The sequence below is a fragment of the Bos javanicus genome, chromosome 17, assembly GCF_032452875.1.
Source record: "Bos javanicus breed banteng chromosome 17, ARS-OSU_banteng_1.0, whole genome shotgun sequence".
Classification (NCBI taxonomy): Eukaryota; Metazoa; Chordata; class Mammalia; order Artiodactyla; family Bovidae; genus Bos; species Bos javanicus.
The window spans coordinates 58,649,583-58,669,506 of NC_083884.1; the positions used below are offsets into that span (position 1 = coordinate 58,649,583).

At 44.2% G+C, this 19,924-nt stretch overlaps 1 protein-coding gene across 3 annotated transcripts in view; it reads right to left on the reverse strand.

Annotated features, from left to right (window-relative positions):
- FBXW8 (F-box and WD repeat domain containing 8) overlaps nt 1-19,924 on the reverse strand; it is a 113,525-nt gene that overhangs the window by 56,572 nt on the left and 37,029 nt on the right. For all 3 annotated transcript variants that reach the window (XR_009730387.1, XM_061384891.1, XM_061384890.1), the window contains one exon: nt 8,028-8,185. Coding sequence is in view for 2 of the 3 variants with exons in the window: in XM_061384891.1 (XP_061240875.1) it covers nt 8,028-8,185 (158 nt within the window). In the remaining variant the exon portion in view is untranslated. The remainder of the gene's footprint in view (nt 1-8,027; nt 8,186-19,924) is intronic.

Genomic DNA, 19,924 nt, shown 5'->3' on the forward strand with positions numbered 1-19,924 from the left:
CATGGCACCCCAGAAAGATGACTGCTGGCTGTCCCACCTAGGCTTCCACGTGCTGAAGAGCACTGAGTCTCCGCTCTCCGCCTACAGGGACAAATCAGAACTTCTTTGCACCTTAGAAGTGTGTAATCTCATTTCTAACCAAAGAGTGAGTTTTTGAGACAAACTCTGAGCAGGGAGCGGGTTTCGAGTACGCTGCCATTCCCTAATGTGGTGGCTCGAGGCCAAAGGCAGGCAAGCATGGAGCAGATGGAGTCCTGGCAAGGTCTGCACTGTCCCTGCATTAGCAGCATCTGCTCATTACTCAGAACCTTCGCCTGCTTTATCTAATGCTCCAGGAAAAGCATTCTGATTTGATTCATTTCGGTATGGTAACGTGCAACACAATTAGTGGTAAAATCAAACTGGAGAGCGGCCAGAGCTGACAATCGGAAACAAGGCAGAAGAAATATGAGGCCAGTGGGTTGGAATTCAAAAAATCACAAGTGTGGATCATCTTGCCAAATCTCACCACCCCAGGTGGGTATAAGAGTGTTCCTACCGGACAGGGAGGCTAAAAAGGACGTGGGGATGGCTTACTCTCTCCCAGACCAGCTTCCATCTCCGCCTCTGGACTTGATTCCTTCTGTGGAGAATACATGTACAGACAGACCACTGAGGGGGTCTCCACGGCTACAGAGCTTCCCTTTGGCACAACCAGGGAGCTGAAGTTCATTAACTCGTTTTATTGTCTTCTTCTTCTCTGTGGAGCACGGTCACAAATTTCAGACCCCCAAGGTGAATCTCCTTTGTGCCATGGCACTGCCTAACAAGTGCGTGTTCACTGCTCTAGAGAGGAGCACTACGAAACGTGCATTTGATTATCTTGATCTGTCTTTGCCTAGAAGTAGCTACTCATGAATATGTTAGTACAGATATCATAGTTCCAATCTGCTAAACTGAAGGAAGACTAAAGACAGTGCCTCCTGAGGTCTGGGGGTGGGAGGGGCGAATGAAAAGTTGTTGCTTATCTCAGAAGGTAACAATTCCTATCAGCCTGATAAAACCAGCTGAGTGAGAGAGGAACAAGAAAACTCAGGAGTTATCATCAAAGAAACAATCCTAATACTAAAAGGAGTGCGTGCGTGCTGAGTTGCTCAGTCGTATCTGACTTTGTGCAACCCCATGGACTGCAGCCCACCAGGCTCTTCTGTCCATGGGATTCTCCAGGCAAGAACACTGGAATGGGTTGCCATGCCCTCCTCCAGGGGACCTTCCCGACCCAGGGATCAAACCCAGGTCCCTTACAATCTCCTCCTGCACTGGCAGGCGGGCCCTTCACCACTAGCGCCACCTAGCGCCACCTGGGAATTCTAAAAGGAATTTGAGACACATCAAAGATTTCAACGCAAACGATGCAGCCAAGGAAGTACTACAGATTTTACCCACAGAAGGGTAAAATGAAACCCAAAATAGTAAGGCTGAAATGTGATGATGTAAATGTAAGCAACCAGACAGACCACTTGGACAAAATGTAACATCTAGAAACAGACTGAAATACTAAGAGTTTCATATGTAAAAATCTGTAAAGGTAGCACCTCAAACAAGTGAGGCAGAGATGGGCTTTCTACTAAGAAATGTTGGAAAGATATAATCAGATTCATATGCTATTCCAGGATGAACTCTATATTGGTCAGGATTCAAACATAAAGACAATCCAAAACACTGTCATCAAAAAGAACACAAATGACAAATGCCGGCAAGGATGTGGAGAAAAGGGAACCCTCATACACTGCTGGTACGAGAGTAAACTGGTACAGACACTGGAAAAGAGTACTTCGCAAAACACTAAAAATGTAACTACCATATGACTAAGCAATTCCACTCTGGTATATATTCCAAAAAAACAAAAACACTAATTTGAGAAGATACATGCAACCCCAATCTTCATAGCAGCATTATTTACAATAGCCAAGATATGGAAGCAACCTGTCCATCAACAGATACAAAGAAAACATGGTGTGTTTTATATATATATATACACACACACACTGGAATATTGTGTTTTTTATATATATACACACACACACACACACACACAATGGAATACCACTCAACCATAAAAAACAATGGAATTTCCATCTGTAACAACATGGACGGACTTAAGAAGGTATTAAGCTAAAGTGAAGTAAGTCAAACAGAAAAAGACATGATCTCATTTATATGTGGAATCTTATAAGCAAACCTAACAGAAAAGAAACAAGCTCATGGATATAAAGAACAGGCTAGTGGTTACTCCTGGGAGAGGGAAAGGGGAGGGGCAGAGACAAGATGGGGATGGGAGCTGAAGCAACACAAACTACTATGTACAAAATTTGAAAAGCTACATGGATATATTATCCAGCACAGTGAATATAGTCAGTATTTTATGATAACTAAAACTGGTTTACAACCTTTAAGACTGTGAATTACTATGTTGTACACCTGAAATTTATATAGTATTGTACATTAACTATATCTTAATTAAAAAAAAAATTTTAAGCCCTAAAAGTAACAGAAGAAAAAAATTACAAGTGGCAGGTACACATGTGAAAAAATTCAACCTTTCTCACACTAAGAGAAATGTAAATTCAAACATTTGGATACCATTTCTTATCAAAGTGACACCTAACATTTTGAAACAAATAACTTTGCTGATAAAACTTAAAAAAAATGGGCTGGTAAGAATGCTACATAATATAACCCCATTTTCATTTACCTTTTGACACAGACATTTTCTGGCAGGAAACAATCCATCCTGCATGCACATGAAATGTCATATGTACAGGCTTTTCACTACAACACTGTAACAGTGAAAGCAGAAGCAACCCAACTGTTCCTCGATAAAGGACTAAGTAAACAAATCATAGTGTACACAGTGGGATACCATGAAAAAGGAGCGCCTTTCCCAGGCACTGACATGGACAACCTTTCATGCTATGTCTTTAACAAGATGTGAGCATTCTCAGGTTTATTACAGGATTATTTCCACTAGCTAAGATATGGAAACAACTCAAATGCCCATCAGTGGATGAACGGATAAAAAAGGCATGGCACAGGGACTTCCCTGGCAGTCCAGTGGCTAAGACTGCACTCATGACACAGAGGGCCTATGTTTGATACCTGGTCAGGGAACTAAGATCCCACGTGCCACCAACTAAAGATCCTACATGCTGCAACTAAGACCCTGTGCAGCCAAATAAATATTAAAAAAAAAAAAGACATGGTGTTAAGTCGCTTCAGTTGTGTCTAACTCTTTGCAACCCCATGCACTGTAGCCCACTAGGCTCTGCTGTCTATGGGATTTTCTAGACAAGAATATTGGAGTGGGTTACCATTTCCTCCTCCAGGAGGTCTTCCCCACCCAGGGATCGAACCTGCGCCTCCTGCATTAACAGGCAGGTTCTTTACCCCTAGGGCCACCTGAGAAGCCCCTTAAAAGACATGGTATATATACCCAAAATATACAACACATAATAAAATACTATTCAGTCATGAGAAAGAAGGAATTCCTGTCATTTTCAACAATGTGGATGGACTTTGACCATATTATGCTAAGTGAGATAAGTCAGACAAAGACAAGTGCTATATGGTAACACCTACATTGTGAAATCTATGTCAACTTATTTTTAAAAAAACAGTAAAATGGTGGTTACCAGCAGGTAGGAGGCATGAGGGATAGGATTGATGGTGTTTAAAAGTACAAATAAAAAATACAAAAGTATCATTTGTCAAGTGATAAACTTGTTAAGTGATAAATAAATCACAGGGTTCTAATGCACAGTATAATGAAATACAGATAATAATACTGTACTATAATTATGTAATATTATAAATATTGCTACAATGGCCACCATATTACAATATATAAATGTATCAAAGTAACACACTGTACACCTTAAACTTACACAATATTATATGTCAAATTTACTCAATTAAAAAAAAAAAGATACACCATTAAGTGAAAAAAAAAAAAAACGCCAAGGTACGCAACAATGTTATAAAGTAACATGCTGACAAAGGTCCGTAGAGTCAAAGCTATGGGTTTCCAGTAGTCGTGTACGGATGTGGTCATAAAGAAGGCTGAGTGCCAAAGAACTGATGCTTTGAACTGTGGTGCTGAAGAAGACTTTTGAGAGTACCCTGGACAACAAGCAGATCAAACCAGTCAATCCTAAAGGAGATCAGTCCTGAATATTCATTGGAAGGAGTGATGCTAAAGCTCTAATACCTTGCTCACTTGATGCAAAGAGCCAACCCACTGGAAAAGACCCTGATGCTGGGAAAGACTGAGGGCAGGAGGAGAAGGGGCGACAGAGGATGAGATGGTGGGATGGCATCATCGACTCAATGGACATGGGTCTGAGCAAACTCCAGAAAACAGTGAAGGATAGGGAAGCCTGGTGTGCTGCAGTCCATGGGGTTGCAAAGAGTCAGACATGACTGAGCAACTGAACGACAACAATCTTTTGTTTAAAGGGGGAGAGGAAAGAATAAGAACAGATATCAATACTTTGTATTTATAATAAAGAAATACTGCAAGCTAGACAAACTAAAAAATATGGTTGCTTTAGAATGGAGTGAACAAAAACGGGTAGAAGACTTTGCAATGTACAACTTTATGTTAGCTTGACATCAATGTATTAGTCAAACATATTAAATTACAAAATAAAACCCACTCATTTACTGATTAAAAAATTAAAATCACAAATATACACACACACATAACTACTATCTAGAAAAATAAACCATAAACAAAGTTCATTGAAAAATAAGTGACAAATTGAAAAAATATTTAAGAACAAGGACAAGCTTATTTCCTTAGCCCTTATTTTCAACCACAGAAGATAACAACCCAAAGAAAATGAGGAAACTATCCACAGAGAAAGAAATACAAGCACCTAATAACACAAAAGGCTGCATATTGTCACCCTGCTTATTTAACTTATATGCAGAGTACATCATGCAAAAGGCCAGGCTGGATGAAGCACAAGCTGGAATCAAGATTGCCGGGAGAAATATCAATAACCTCAGATATGCAGATGACACCACCCTTATGGCAGAAAGTGAAGAACAACTAAAGTTTTCTTGATGAAAGTGAAAGAGGAGAGTGAAAAAGTTGGCTTAAAACTCAGCATTCAGTATCTTAAAACTAAGATCATGGCATCCAGTCCCATCACTTCATGGCAAATGGAGAAACAGTGGAAACAGTGAGAGACTTTATTTTTTGGGGCTCCAAAATCACTGCAGATGGTGATTGCAGCCATGAAATTCAAAGATGCTTGCTCCTTGGAAGGAAAGCTATGATCAACCTAGACAGCAGATTAAAAAGCAGAGACATTACTTTGCCCACAAAGGTCCGTCTAGTCAAAGCTATGGTTTTTCCAGTAGTCTTGTATGGATCTGAGAGTTGGACTATAAAGAAAGCTGAGCACCAAAGAATTCATGCTTTTGAATTGTGGTGTTGGAGAAGACTCTTGAAAGTTCCATGGACTGAAAGAAGATCCAACCAGTCTATCCTAAAGGAAATCAGTCCTGAATATTCATTGGAAGGACTGATGCTGAAGCTGGAAACTCCAATACTCTGGCCACCTGATGCAAAGAACTAACTCACCAGAAAAGACCCTGATGCTGGGAAAGATTAAAGGTGGGAGGAGAAGGGAACGACACAGGATGAGATGGTTGGATGGCATCACTGACTCCATGGACATGAGTTTGAGTAAGCTCCAGGAGTTGGTGATGGACAGGGAAGCCTGGCATGTTGCAGTCGATGGGGTCGCAAAGAGTCGGACATGACTGAGCGACTGAACTGAACAACACAATGAAAAAATATAAAATTATATAAGCAAAACAAAAACTATGGTGAAACACCGTGGCCACCTAGCAGACAAGCATGAGGAAGCCATCATTACACTTTTGTATACATACTGTCATATACTTTTGGTGAGACTATAACCCAGTGAAACCTTTTTGGAGGGCAATCTGGCAATACTTATCAATATGTAAAGCATCTGTAGCCTCCAATCCAGTGATTACCAGTAAGTTACCCTGCAGATATACTTGTATAAGTCCATCTCAGTATCTGCTCAAGGATACTGCTTTGCAGTACTGTTTTTAATAACAACAACAACAAAATCCAAATGTGCATCACCAAAGGCCCTAATAAATAAATAATTGTACAGCCACATAGTGCAATACTACACAGGCTGAAAGAGAACAGGGTTTACCTATAAGCACTAATACAGAAAGACCCCAAAACATGTTGTTATTAGGTGAAAAAGCAATGTGTGTGCAAAATGTGACAGCAACTAGAGGTAGGGCAACAGGGAGGAACACTTCAACTTCTTTTTGGATATCTCTTGTTTTACATTTTATATTTTTGTGCTCTGTTTGAATTTTAACTACTAACTTTTTTTAAACCAAGTATTTAAAAATACATGATGGCAATTGCTTGCCAAGTATTTACTGAAAAGAGAAGTTCCTCTGGCATTCCTACAAGGTTTCCTAATATTTCTGTGCAACAGCAGGGAGGTGACAAAGACAATTTTAACCAACGATGTAAAACCAGCAGCACACTTGCATATCCTCAAAAGCCGGACTTTCAAGCTCATGAGAGATGAGCTGTGAGCGTGCAAATAAATCAGATGCACCGTTCTGTAAGTGTCTCTGTGGAGTATTACATAAACAGCGTGGGATCCTGGGTACGGCCTAAGAGAGACCACCACAGTTCTGGATTCACCACTGATGAACGAGTCAACCTCAAGGAAATCACTTGGCTTCTCTGAACCTCAGTTTCCCGATCTGAAGGGTGTGTGTGTGTGTGTACGTGTGTCTGTGTGTGTGTGTCCCTCAGTTTCCCGATCTGAAGGGTGTGTGTGGGGGGGTGTGTGTCTGTATCTGTTTGTGTGTGGCAGGGTGAGGCTATCAGATTGTTCTGCAGTGTATGATTCTAACAGAGAAGTACTGCAAACCTTTGCATAGCTATATGGGAAAAAACCTCACTGGTAATTTGGCATGTAGGAATCACACTCAAGCTGCTCTTCTGTTATCTCTGCAGGATCTCAACAAACACACCTCATCTATGACATACCCTAGAGACAGCTTAGCTGAATTACTAGAGGCCAAAAGAAAGATCCATCAGTGGTGTCCAAATAATGCCAAACCCAAACAACAGAGTTCATATTGTTAGAGTAATAAAATGAACGTATTTAAGATTTCAGCCCTAATTTTTTTTAATGGCATATGCATATAAAGTTCCCATCAGCTCCATTACCACAGTTCTGTCCTACCTCTGAAGATCTGCAACCATGCCATGACATGAACACTAACATTCTGAAATATCTCATGGTCCTGACATTCAAGCAAGTGGGGAGATTTTGGAGATTCAGACTTCACAATACAATGGAAGTCAGGAGTATGAGAGGTGGTATACGGTATCGTGGCCATTGAAACTATTAGACTCTTCTTACCCAGTTCTGTAAATCCACAGTTGCCAGTACACAAAAAGAATTCTATGAGTCCCAGAGAGACAACATATTACCATAATTTATCTCATATAGTGTGTTAGTGCCAGGAAAAGGTAGACCCTGACTTTTATTTTTCTATTTCCGTATTTGTCAAAAGATTATCTCTGTCTGTCCTCTTTTCACTGTTTCCTTTGAATCAAGCAGAGCCAACAGGAAAAGTAGGCCAAGCATATTTAATATTTTACACCAAACAAGTTATTTGCTTAAGATGGCTTGGCCAGCCTCGTGTCTGGCACTAAAACCCAGCCCAACAGTTCCAGTAGGAATTAAACACCAGTTTTAATGGGTGCTGTGTTCCAATGCCTACTAATGCATTGAGGGTTATTGGCCAACTTCTTCACATAAACACAAGGATGAGTGTATGTGTGTGAACCTGTGTGTGTGCCCACGTGTATGTATGGAGGGATTACAGAGGGGAGCTGGCCACAGCTGCTTAATTTTTGTCAAGCTTTTTATCTTCTCTTAATAGGGAGGAGGGTTGCTTACCATCCTCGTAAGCTGCCACCGCCAGCGAGCTGTTTATCCTCACAAAGGAGACATATGGCTGCATTCCAGGCTCATCCTCCTCAAACTCCGATTCCAGGAAGGGGGCTGTGTAGTCCCAGGTGCGCGTGTCCCACACCCTCACGTCTCCCGACGTGTATCTGGAAAAGAAGGACACATGTGGTTCCAAAGGGGAGCGAATGGCAGGGCCGCGGTGCAGAGCCTGTGGGAGCCTGAAAGCGCCAGTGGAGGAAGACTAGGCAGGTAGGGGCCCACTGCTGCAACGCTGTTTACGCGAGTCACCCCAACAGGAGAGAACGGCAACTCGGGAACAGAAGGCTGAGAACACGCTCCCTGTCCTCGTGGCACAGTGGTGACAATTTCAAAGGAGGATACCGTAATTAAAACACCGGACAGCAAGATCTCCCTGCCTTTCTTTTCGACTATTATACCCCTTCTGCTACCTTAAGTCCTCCCAGTAAAGGGATCACTAGCAGAAACGTGCAGAAGCCACACTATTTATACACACACACACACACACACACACACACACACACACATACAGGGCTAATGGTCTTACAGGCACAAGCTTTCTAATACCTCATCCATGCATCAGATTTGACTGATTAAAGTCCCTAAAGACTAATTGATTTGCTGAAACAATTAAGTCCTGCCTTCAGCAGCCAGACAGTGCTGCCTTCTCATGAAAAGCTCTTGCCGAAATGCATGACGCTCCCTGGTTTCACCCACTTAGAGCGCGGGAGCACTCACTCTCTCCTATTACGCCTGCCACTCCAACAAATGACTCTCTCCATCACGGCCGCGGCAGGGCCAGAACCTGGTCAGGCACCAGGCCCCGGGGACAATGGAACGGCCAGATGACAAGGTAGTGCGCTGCCTGCCACTGGAGGCCTTTATGCAGAGTTCCTCACAGCTGCTGCAGAGGGTCTGCTTCAACACCGAAGCACCTGTGCCGAGGCGTGCTCGATACAGGCTCAGAGCCTCAGAATGAAGCCACACGAACACAAAGACATGCAGACAACGGGAAAGGTGTTCGGGCTTCCTGAGGCCAAGCCACAGTTCCTTCAGGGCTTCTTTCATCTCACATTCCAAGTGAAACGAAAAAGATAACTCCGAGACTTATTTAACTACTGAAGTCTATGACATGATATATCTATGAAGTAGTTGTGCATCAGTTTCTCACGTGAGGTTTCTTAATAAACTAAGGTTACTCTGATTCGGGAATGCTTCACTTACTAAATGCAGCAGTGTTTTCCTCACATTAGTTGACAACGAATATACACACCATGAATTCAGAGGTCATCCTGTCACACACCCTCTCTAGGCTGCACCACGGGGCTCTCTCCCTGTAGGATGGTACCCAGGGAGTGGGAGTGTGAAGAGGCAGGGAGGAGAGATGTGCTGTCTAAAACTGGACTCATGGGCCTCTGACCACTGATCCTCCAGCAAACAAAAACGCTCACTCCATGACAGTCATTAAGCCTGGTGACACACGAGCAAAGGCAAGATACTGAAATCACCAGGACCAATCGCCGGCTCCCAGACCCTCCAGACAGCGCTTCCAGATCATGTGACCTCAACGAGGCCACCTCAACAGGAACACACACTCCACTGCACCCAAACTACCCGCTGACTCTGACACCCTAAGGATGACTACACCGTTCCCTGGAATAAGGCCACTTGCTTAGCAACAGACACACTCAGAGACAACATGTGTGAATTTCTAGGCTGTGTATGCTTAGATTCTTGAGGTTAAATTCTGTGTGAAAGGAACCGGCCAATTCACAAGAGGCGGCTGAGGAGGATGGCAACATCATTCAGAAATAGAAAGAAGTGACAGACAGACAGAGGGGACTCGGGAGCTTTGAGAGAAAGAACTACACCAACCAGGAAAACGCATTTCCTTTCTGTCCGTCTCTGTCATTCTGCTTCTTGTGACCTGCATATGGGAGCACGCCAGTCATCCTCAAGGCCTTTGTGGTGCCCCCGAGGGGATACGAGGGCAGCATCTGGGGGGCTTGAAACCCACCATTTGCAAGTTCCCTTTACACAAGGAGTTCCAAGGTAAAGCAACGGTGACCAAATCCAAACCTGAAACCCGCTGCACCCCACAACCGTGAGCCATGAAATACAGTCTGCCTCTCTCTTTTGGGGGAAGACAGATGGAGGGCAGAGGCCGCAGAGGAGCATCCATTAATATCGGGAAGGCTCCTGACTGCCTTTTCTTCCAAGAAGTTGTCCCCTTCGTGCTGCAACTCACTCACCTAAAATTAAACACGTGCTCTCCTCAAAAAGACTTGGCCCATGACCAAACTGGCCCGTTGCAAGTTCTTGATTTTGTCAGAGACAGAACTCGTCCCAGGTCACCAGTGCAAAACTGGGGGGCTCCTCAACGCCCCTCTGCCATCATGCACACATCACCACACTACTTACTACACGTGCAGTCCACACCCTTCCTGCTCTCCTCGCCCCCAGGCTGCCTCTGGACCTGGGCCACCCCTCACCCCCAGCCGCCCCACAACAGCCTCCCCACTCCCGAGCCTCACTCACCTCCGGCCACCCAGCACCAGCCAAACCCTCGGAAATACTTGACTACGTGGCTCTCTCTCCCTTTCTCCCTCCACCCTCCACACCAGACCATGGGTGCTACCATCTTCCAGGATAGCAGCATGGACTCTCCTCTGGTGGCAGCTGTGTATGCAGTCATCTGACTGATCACCTCCCCTATGAACCCATGAGCTTCTAAGGTCAGGGGCTGGGTCCTGCTCCCCGCTGTTGATCCAGTGATCAGAACAGCTCAACTAAAATAGCGCTTGACACCTAAGGAGCTCTTTGTGAATCCTGAGGCCTTAACAACACACTGAATGAAGCTTTAACTATCAGCCAGGCACTGAGATCCCTCCACAGACTTACCTCACTCCTCTCCCAGCCTCATTTTCTCCTCTTCCTTAGCAGGAGCCAGTCTCTAGCCGGGACGGTCGGTCACTGCCTTCCACAGCACGGGTGCCTCTGCACCTCGGCTCCCAATTACCCACCTTTCTGGAGCCCCTTCCCTCCTTATGACCCAGCCAGATGGGCCAACTTTGGCTACACATTAGAATCCCTTGAGATGCGTTTAAACTCCCAAAACCAAGGGCGCACCAGATCAATGAAATCTCATCCTCCAGGGGTGGGACCAGACAACGCTGTTCCCAATGAGCTAAGCAGATTGAGAACCACCCACCTCACTCAAGCCTGTGCTGTGTTGTGCTGAGTCGCTGTCGTGTCTGACTCTTTTCAACCCCATGGCTGCAGCCCACCAGAATCTGTCCATGGGATTCTCCAGGCAAGAATACTGGTGTGGGTTGCCATTTCCTTCTCCAGGGAATCTTCCCAAACCAGGGATTGAACCCAGGTCTCCTGCACTGCAGGAGGATTCATTATCAGCTGAGCTACCAGGGAAGCCCTCACTCAAGCCTAATAACGTCTAAAGGTCTAGCCCAGGCCCCCCTTCTCCATGACCCCTCTCTGCCTCCACTACAGTGCCCCTGAATCTGAAGAAATGGTGTTCCCTGCTACGTCCCATGTGTCCTCAACTTGACCATGAAGGCCCTACCACAGTGCCACAGCCTCCACCACAGCGCCTTACATGCAGCTGAGAGAAGGGGCTCCCCAGGTAACAGCCTGACTGGTTTGAGTGGCACCACCTTCTCTCTGCTGTCCCTCTTCCAGTGCTAATGGTCAGTGACACTCCCAGAACACACACATCGAGATGCATGAGCTTCTTCCATTTACCTCCAGACTGATTAAAACCTCTCTACAAAACACAGAATAAATTACGTTATTTCGGTAAATAAAAAACTTTCTGTAGATATCCATCTAAGTCAACTCCATTCTTTATGGCGAAAGAGCATGATAACAGCATAAATGTTTTGCTGCAAAAAGACTCACGAGGCAAATACAAAAGACTCAGTGCTCCTTTAAGATGAGAACAGAGAATAAATACCCTGCTTCAGCAGGTACTACGTGATGACTCAGCAACGGGCTCTAGAGTGAACCACATGAAAGCAGCCACGGCAGCAGCGCTCGGACACCACGTTCGTGAACTCGTGCTACAGAAGCGGACGTTTTCCTGAGGAAGAAACGCTGGCTGGGGCAGATGACCTGGACCAGACTCTCGGTGCAGTTTCAAAGTGCTTCCCAACACTGGCCGGGAGAAGCAAGGACAGAGCTGGAAGGGGCGAGGGCTGATTTTTCTCCAGAGCTCCAGATGTCTTTATGGCTGCCTAATGACAATTACACTCAACCAATTAAGACACCACTATGACAGTTGCATTGTCAGGGAGCCTCTGGACCCCAATGTTGATGGTTCTCTAATTAGTGCCTGTGCAAAGTACAATGGCAACTAACGTATTAGCTGATGTAAGAACACTAACGAAACACTAAGGAAGAAAGAAGCCTTTTCCAAACGAGGAAGGCTGCCCCAGCCCACGGCACGCATCAGTGAAGCTGCATGCTTTTCCCAGTCTTTCTCCTGCTTGGCGAGGTTGAGTTTACCTCCAAATAAACACGTCAGAGACCACAGCTGATTTTTTTGTTGAAAGAATGGGAAAAGAGCCTCTTTCAAGCTCGGCACGCCAGAGTAATTGCCAATTTCAAATTATTTACCACCGAAGAGCTTTCATTAACTAGTACATTTCCAATAAGCAGACTACTTATTTGGACCAAGAGACCTGAAGAAAAACGTAGAAATGTTGTACAGCTAAAAACCACCTTTAACCTTTTTTCCCGTCTAAGTAGCCAAGTGGGGGAGGGATGGTTCCATTTTGCTTCCAGGTGCCAGTGCTAATTTGCTGAAAACAATTTTTTCAAGGTTCTTCATCACAACCAGGGGCATTGTTTTCATTTAAGAAGCTGGGCATAAGGTTAAGTGACTCAGCCAAGGTCACAAGAAACATTTTAGTGGCACAGCTGGGATCAACCTGGGTCCCCAGGCTTTTCTCTAACTGCTGCTTTAGCCAGCAAGTCACTGCCTTCTCCAATGACAGTGTCTTGGAAACAAATATGGCTTTTAAGAACTATTTCCATTTGAGTGCAATATAAGGAATTTATCCTCTTCAATACTCTTGACTCAGGCTTGCAGGACACTGTCCCTGACCCTAACTCATCAGTTCCACCACTATAGCTCAACTGGAAGTCAAGAGGCCAACGATGAAAAAGCTCCATGTGCTGGCAAGGGGCGTGGGACTGGGCAAATGCAAAGGTGCCTCCCACACGTGGAACGGTTAAACTTCACCCTCGGGGTTTCCTGGGCAGTCCAGGGGTTGAGACTGAGTTTTGCAAAACATGGAGTGTGGGTTCAATTCTTGGTTGGGGGACTAAGATCCCACATGCCTCCTCACAGCCAAAAAAGCCAAACCATAAAACAGGAGCAATACTGTTACAAATTCAACAAAAACTTTAAAACTGGTCCACATAAAAAACAAAAAAAAAAGTCTTAAAAAACTTCACCCTCTACAGGACCATGCTCAAACAGCCACCTGTAAAACGAAGTCACAAGTTCCTTCTGATCAAGTACTCACAGCAGCCAAAACGAGCCTAGTTATGCAGGCCTCAGGCCAGGAAAGCAAATGGTTTCATCTGTGTGTCAGATCCAGTGAGTCCGTGGTGGTTGCCTACGGCCCCGAGCTGAGGATTCTGAAGCTGTATTGCGCCCAGCTCACTGTAATGGACTTCCCAAGTCCATCGCTGGTTTGAGAGCCAGCAGGGGCAGCATGTGTATAAGTCATGAGCATCCTTCCTCCACATGACACTCTGCCTGGACAACTCCTCGCTGTCCCTTCCAGACTCAGCTGAGGAGTCACTTCTCAGGAGAAACCTGCCTGGCTCGGAGCCTACCCCGGTGCCTCTCCCGTGTGCCACGGCGCCTGCTCTTCCCTTACCCTGCCTCTCACACTGGCCTGTGACCAGCAATGACTGTATCACATTGCCTGTGAGCAAGGGAGGTGTACCCCTCCCCCGAACAAGGAATGAGTCTGTAGTGTTCCTCTGTGCTTAGTACATGCTCACGAATCTGATTTAAACTTAGAAGATGAAAGTGGTTTAAAGACTACAACACAATTAGGCCGAGGCCCCTACAAGTGCAGTGCCCACATTTCAAAAAATGTTTATGCCCTTAACATGCAGAGGTTTTAAGAACTAGTCACATACTCCATACTTTCTTCAGTAATACCAAAGATTACAAATCAATGAAAGCAAGAGTATTTACTGTTTTCTATGAAACACAACTGTGCTGTTATTATGCAATTAACAAAATGAACTCAATCCCACAGTGCAGTCTTTCTGTGGAAATGCACTGCTGCAAACATCGAGTGCAGCTTAAGACGCATCAATGGAGAAATAATGAACGTCTTAATGGACCTTATGAGATCCACGCACTACACACTTCAAACTGTTTTCCATACATCTTGGTTAATCACAATCAATAGAGTCAGAGTCAATGATGATTATGCAGAGTTATTGTAGCTGTGGCCCTTCCCATTATTCCTTGGAGAACCTGAGATGGGTAAATGCAGCCATGAGTTCACCAGTATTTATTAAGGATATTCTAGAGCTCCTTCATTAAGGACACAATAAATGTGAAGCTCTCCTCTGGTCTCTTATCAATATCTTACCTCAGACTTATTTACCAGAAGAGCATGTACACCTCACAGCAGAAAATAAATAAATAAAAAGTATTTTTAAGAAGAGGTCCCTAACGGGTAATGATTGGATTCCTTATGGGAAATACTCCAACATCATAATAAGCAGCAGCACAAAATCTATATAACACAAGGTTGAAAGGAAAACTGTCAAGAGTTTTTTTTTTAAGGGGGACAGATAAAGCAAGTCCTTAGTAAATGTAAATACAGAGTGACATTTATCTAAGGCGGTTTTTATCACCAGTGTGTATTTACAAGGCGTCTGCTATCATCTCAAGAGCCTCAAAGTGATCCTAGGTATTATATTATCTAGTGTTATACATTCACATGAAGCTAGCAGAATATCAGAAACACCACCTTGAGGTCTTCAGCTCCTGAACAGAAGGGTTGTAGATTTCAGGGCAAATACACACTACTTCAGATCAAAGCCGTATTTAGGCATGGTTTGTGGTCAATACTAAGGGACATTTTTAATTATTGGGAAAAGTGGTGGAAAAATGGCTAAAAGTAAGACATTACCTTAGACACATGCCTATGTCTGAAGTACTGTTTTCCAACAGTTCTTAGCTATAAACAATAATATTCCAAGAAAAGTGTCAACAGGCAAAGTGAACCCCAAGATTCAGACACCCAATTTAACATACATAGGATAGAAGCTCAAAATGTTGCTTCATGTCTACAGAAGACTGGCAACCCTTTCGACTATCCAAGTCATGTGGACAGTTTTAGTCATAATAAAAGCCAGAACAACAGCCAGAGGTCACTTGGGCTGCTCGAGACATGTAGGCAGTTTTGCTCTGTGTCTTACTTGCCTCAAAGGGAATGGAGATGGGGAAAATCAGTGTAGACCAAATGGGATAACAGAGAACTTCTTAGGGAAAGACGACAGCTAACACTTGGCGACACTCAATGATAGAGATTTCCCGCCAACCATACTTGGGGGTGAAGACAAACACGGATACGCAGTCACCGTTCTTTTCAGTACAGACAGGAAGCGTACCCTAAAAAGGCGGATCACCACAGTAGAAAATGGAAGAGGGGTGGGAAGAGCATTTAGGAGTGTTGACAAAAACCTTACAAAAAGGGGAATGATACTTTTTTTAAATCGAAAGGGGGAAAATGGTCCTCTAATGTGAACAGAAAAGTGTGCTTTCCTATGCAAACTGAAACGCTTCAGACTTATGAATCTTAAGTAACAGTGAGAAGGGAGTTTATTGCAAAACACACCACGGTATACTCCTGGGCATCTGATAAAAGCTTCTGGTGAGCTAACAGCTTAATGGCCAGCACAAGGCCTCCAGTGAGCCCCCTGGCTGACTTTCTCCTCCAAGTTTTACCTGAGAGGCTCTCCTTCACTAGATGGCAGTAAAGCAAACATGTTTCTGGCAAAGTACACCTAGCCCTGCATCTCAGGTTATAATGTGACCTTTCTGAACTCATGATGTCATCTGTTTTCAACACCCGTAACTCTCAGTGTGACTGTGGAGAAAGAGGACTCTCTAGGTCTCACAACACAACACAGGACGGGGACGCTGTCACAGCCTCGTCCCTTCTGGTCTTTTTCCTCAATGATAAACATGTCATTTGAGAGACACTCTACAATTCTCGGAGCTCTCACCATAAAAAGAGAAAAAGAAAGAAACCACCACCACGCTTCCTAACCACTTATCAACCAACTTTCTAGGTAACATCTCCTTCTAAGCACACTAAACCTCACCGCGTTTCAGGAACGCTACCAGATCACAGAGGAAATGCAGACAGAGGCTCAGCTCTGACAAAAAGAGAAAGGTGGCTTACGCACACAGACGGGTGGCTTCTCAGCACAAGTTGCTCTCGGGTTAAAGAAATGGGAAATCTTAGCAGGCAAAAAAAGTCTAAGGACAGGCTGTGTTTGAATCACATACTTTGTCACAGTCGCAGGGACTTCCAACAGCAAAGAAAAACTGTTTCTGGCATCTTCTGGGACGCTGCACACACTGCCGGGCAGCCACACGACACCACAGAGAGGCGTGAGGGGGACCCGAGGAGGAGACTGGGAGTCAAAGGTGCAGCAAGGCGGCTCGGGGAGCACAGTGTGGGGGCTCTTCCTTCTGTGCGTGCCTGCCCCGAAGTCTCCCGGGTGCTGGAACTGGCGTTCTTTAGGCTCTGCAGTTACACACACTCTTCATACACGGCCCCCACCATTGTCAGAGAGAGGAGCACAGTCAACAAGAGCCAACTCTCGTTATTTATGGCACTGACCGAGAACGGGAAGGCACACTCAGGAGAGTGGGTCTGAGGGATGGTTTAGAGACTCCAAGGCAAAAAGTTAAATGGGAAAGAACTTGAGGATTATTGAAGGCATTTTAAGATTTTTTTTTTTTCCTTTGGCCACACCATGCAGCATGTGGGATCCTAGTTCCCTGACCAGGGATCGAACCTGGCTTCCCTGCTGTGAAGTGCAGAAGCTTAACCACTAGACCGCGAGCGAAGTCCCTAAAATAATTCCTTCATCTGGAAAAGATAAAAATCCAGCTACCTAAATCCAGTAACATGCATTTGAAAACAGAAACATAAATGGCACACACCAAAACCCATAACGGGAGCTGTGCTAGCAAGCTGGGAGTCAGGCGGCTTTCTCTTCTCCACTTTCTAACAGTTTTGCAAAGACAACATGGTCTTACTGCTGTTTTCATTTTTTACAGAAAAGAAAGGTCCATACATGTCATAAAGGAAAACAAAATGACACTACAATAAGACAGGCCATCCGAGCATGGAGCCAGGGCTGGAGACGGTAGCGAGGGGCAGGGCTCTCACGTGCCGCCGGCAGAAGCACAGCGGGGCGGCCAGGGCACACGTTATCAACCCCACTCCCCAGACCTCGGGATCCTCCACGACCTCACGCAGGAGGAGCATTTCAGAACAGAATCTATAAAGTTCCTTCCAGGTTTCAAACTGTGTGATTCTAAGTTGAAAAGAACTAGGAAATCAGAACAGACCAAAGAAATCAGGAATTCCTCCAGTTTCTCATGTAACATGTAGTATACAGGTCAGGGGAAGGGAATCTATTAAGTGTTAACACTCTTCTTCAGATTAAAAAATGTATTAGTATTACAGGGAGCTTAATGAAATATTACATAACACCTCCACTTTTAAAAGATGCTTACAAATTAACTGGGAATTTACATGACTATAAAGTTTAAAAATAAAATAACAACATAAGACAAAAATGTTTCAGTGAAGCCTTAAAGCCATGTGGTTAGCTGCCCCATGCATGCGCTGCAGATAATCACTTCCTGGGAGGCATGAGAAGGGGAGATGCTGGCATGGGAGGCAGAGTTAATAGGCTACTGTGCCACAGAAGCTGTGGGAGGCAGCAAGACTCGAGCTAAGCCTTAAAAAATGGAGACAGTTTCTTTTGGAGGTGATGAAAATGTTCAAGAATTAGATAATGGTGGACAGTTATAAAACCTTGTGAATGTAGTAAAAATCACTGACTTACACAATTAAAAGGGTGAATTTTATGGTATGTAAATTGCATCTCAAGTTTAAAAAGACATGGTCAGAGGTGACTAGAATAGTATAGGGGGAGAAAAACCAAAAGTACCCTGGGAAGAGTAGTGAGGAGAAACGGAAGGTTGGAAACAAATTTCAAAAGGCTCCAAGCGTCAGGAAAAGGTAACTGGAAACTATCATCCATGAGACAAGGAAGGGAAACAAACACCCATGGACAAGAGGGAAAGATCAAAAGCTTTGAGAATAATGTCTGCTTCCTCTGGTGGAAAACAAGCCTCAGGTGAGAGGCATCCACGTCCTGTTCACTTGACAGGGACTCGAGTGTCTCAGAGTTTATGAGCAAATAAGCATTTAACAGGAACCCTGGTTCTGCATGAAAAGAAGACTAAGGCAGAACCAAGTCTGGGTTAACTCTACCTTTACGTGTAACACACATCAGTCTAAGTCTAAGCAATGCAACTCCAAACCAGGAACACCTACAGAGAGGACTGAAAAACTGAGAAGCCGGGAAAAGATTCTGCAACAGAATCTTCAATTATGTAACTAACAAGTTTAAATGCAGATATGGAACATAGGTTACCTGCAGATACATAAAACTAAGCCTCTGAACAGATTCCACTTGCATAAAAAATAGAGAAGAAGGAAGGGAAGAAGAAAAATAGGAAAAATGCAAGGGAAGTAAATGAGAAAGAAATGGTGGGGTAGCCACTGTCTCTTTAAGAAGCTCCTTGGAGATACATAACTGCAGAAAGCCTGGTGAATACAACATTGATTGAGAATGAGGTAACCGCAAACACCGCTGTTCTCAAATGAAAAGGGATTCAAGATCTGACCCAGAAAACAAGCATCGTAACCACCAGATAAAATTTTAATGATAAACACAAGATGCTGTATATATAAGCAAGATTGAAGTATCTGAGGCTAGGCCATCAACATAAGGTTCTCTTAGAAAAAGGGGCTGTGAGGAGCCTCTCTGACCCACAGATCAAGTTTCATCTTATCGATTAACGAAACTCTGCCATCGCTGTGCTTTGTGCTGGCATAATCTGTGATGCTGAGGAGGCCTCAGGGGAATGGAGAGGCAGGAAAAGAAGGACTGGTATCTGGACTCATGGCCAGGCTGCCTTTTGTAAGGTCCACGTCCGGATAAGAAATTCATAATTGGCTTTCGAGAGTCACCTTCCCTGTATCAATTCCTTTTATGACTTTCAGTTCAATCTCAACAGTCTGTTCTCAAAGGCCTCTAACCAGGAGACCCCTGTAAGGTAGGATGATCCCAGTCCCTCTGGGGGTTACTAAGGAATCTCAGAATTAACAGGTGAAGAGGACCTTGCCTAGCATGAGTTCTCATGCCCACACTTGAGTGATGGGGGCAGAAGCCTAGTGCCACACTGGTAACTGGATGGACAGAATTCTAGATTTCTAGTCCATTAATTTTTCTAAAAATAACAGTTTTATGGCACTGCTGAGAAGGGCATTAACCTCGAAATCATGGCCAGGAAAACACAAGCTAAAGGAAAGTGTTGCTCCTAAGGCATAACCTGTTTAAAGTAAAATACTTTTACAAAGGTACTACAAAACCACAAAATATTAAAATAATCTGACTCTGAAATTTCAGTTCAAACAATACTCTTCAAGGAATGCTTCTGAAGGAGTTTTCTTTCAAAGGAAAAGGCTCTCCTATGACTATGTTGTTAAGTCCAA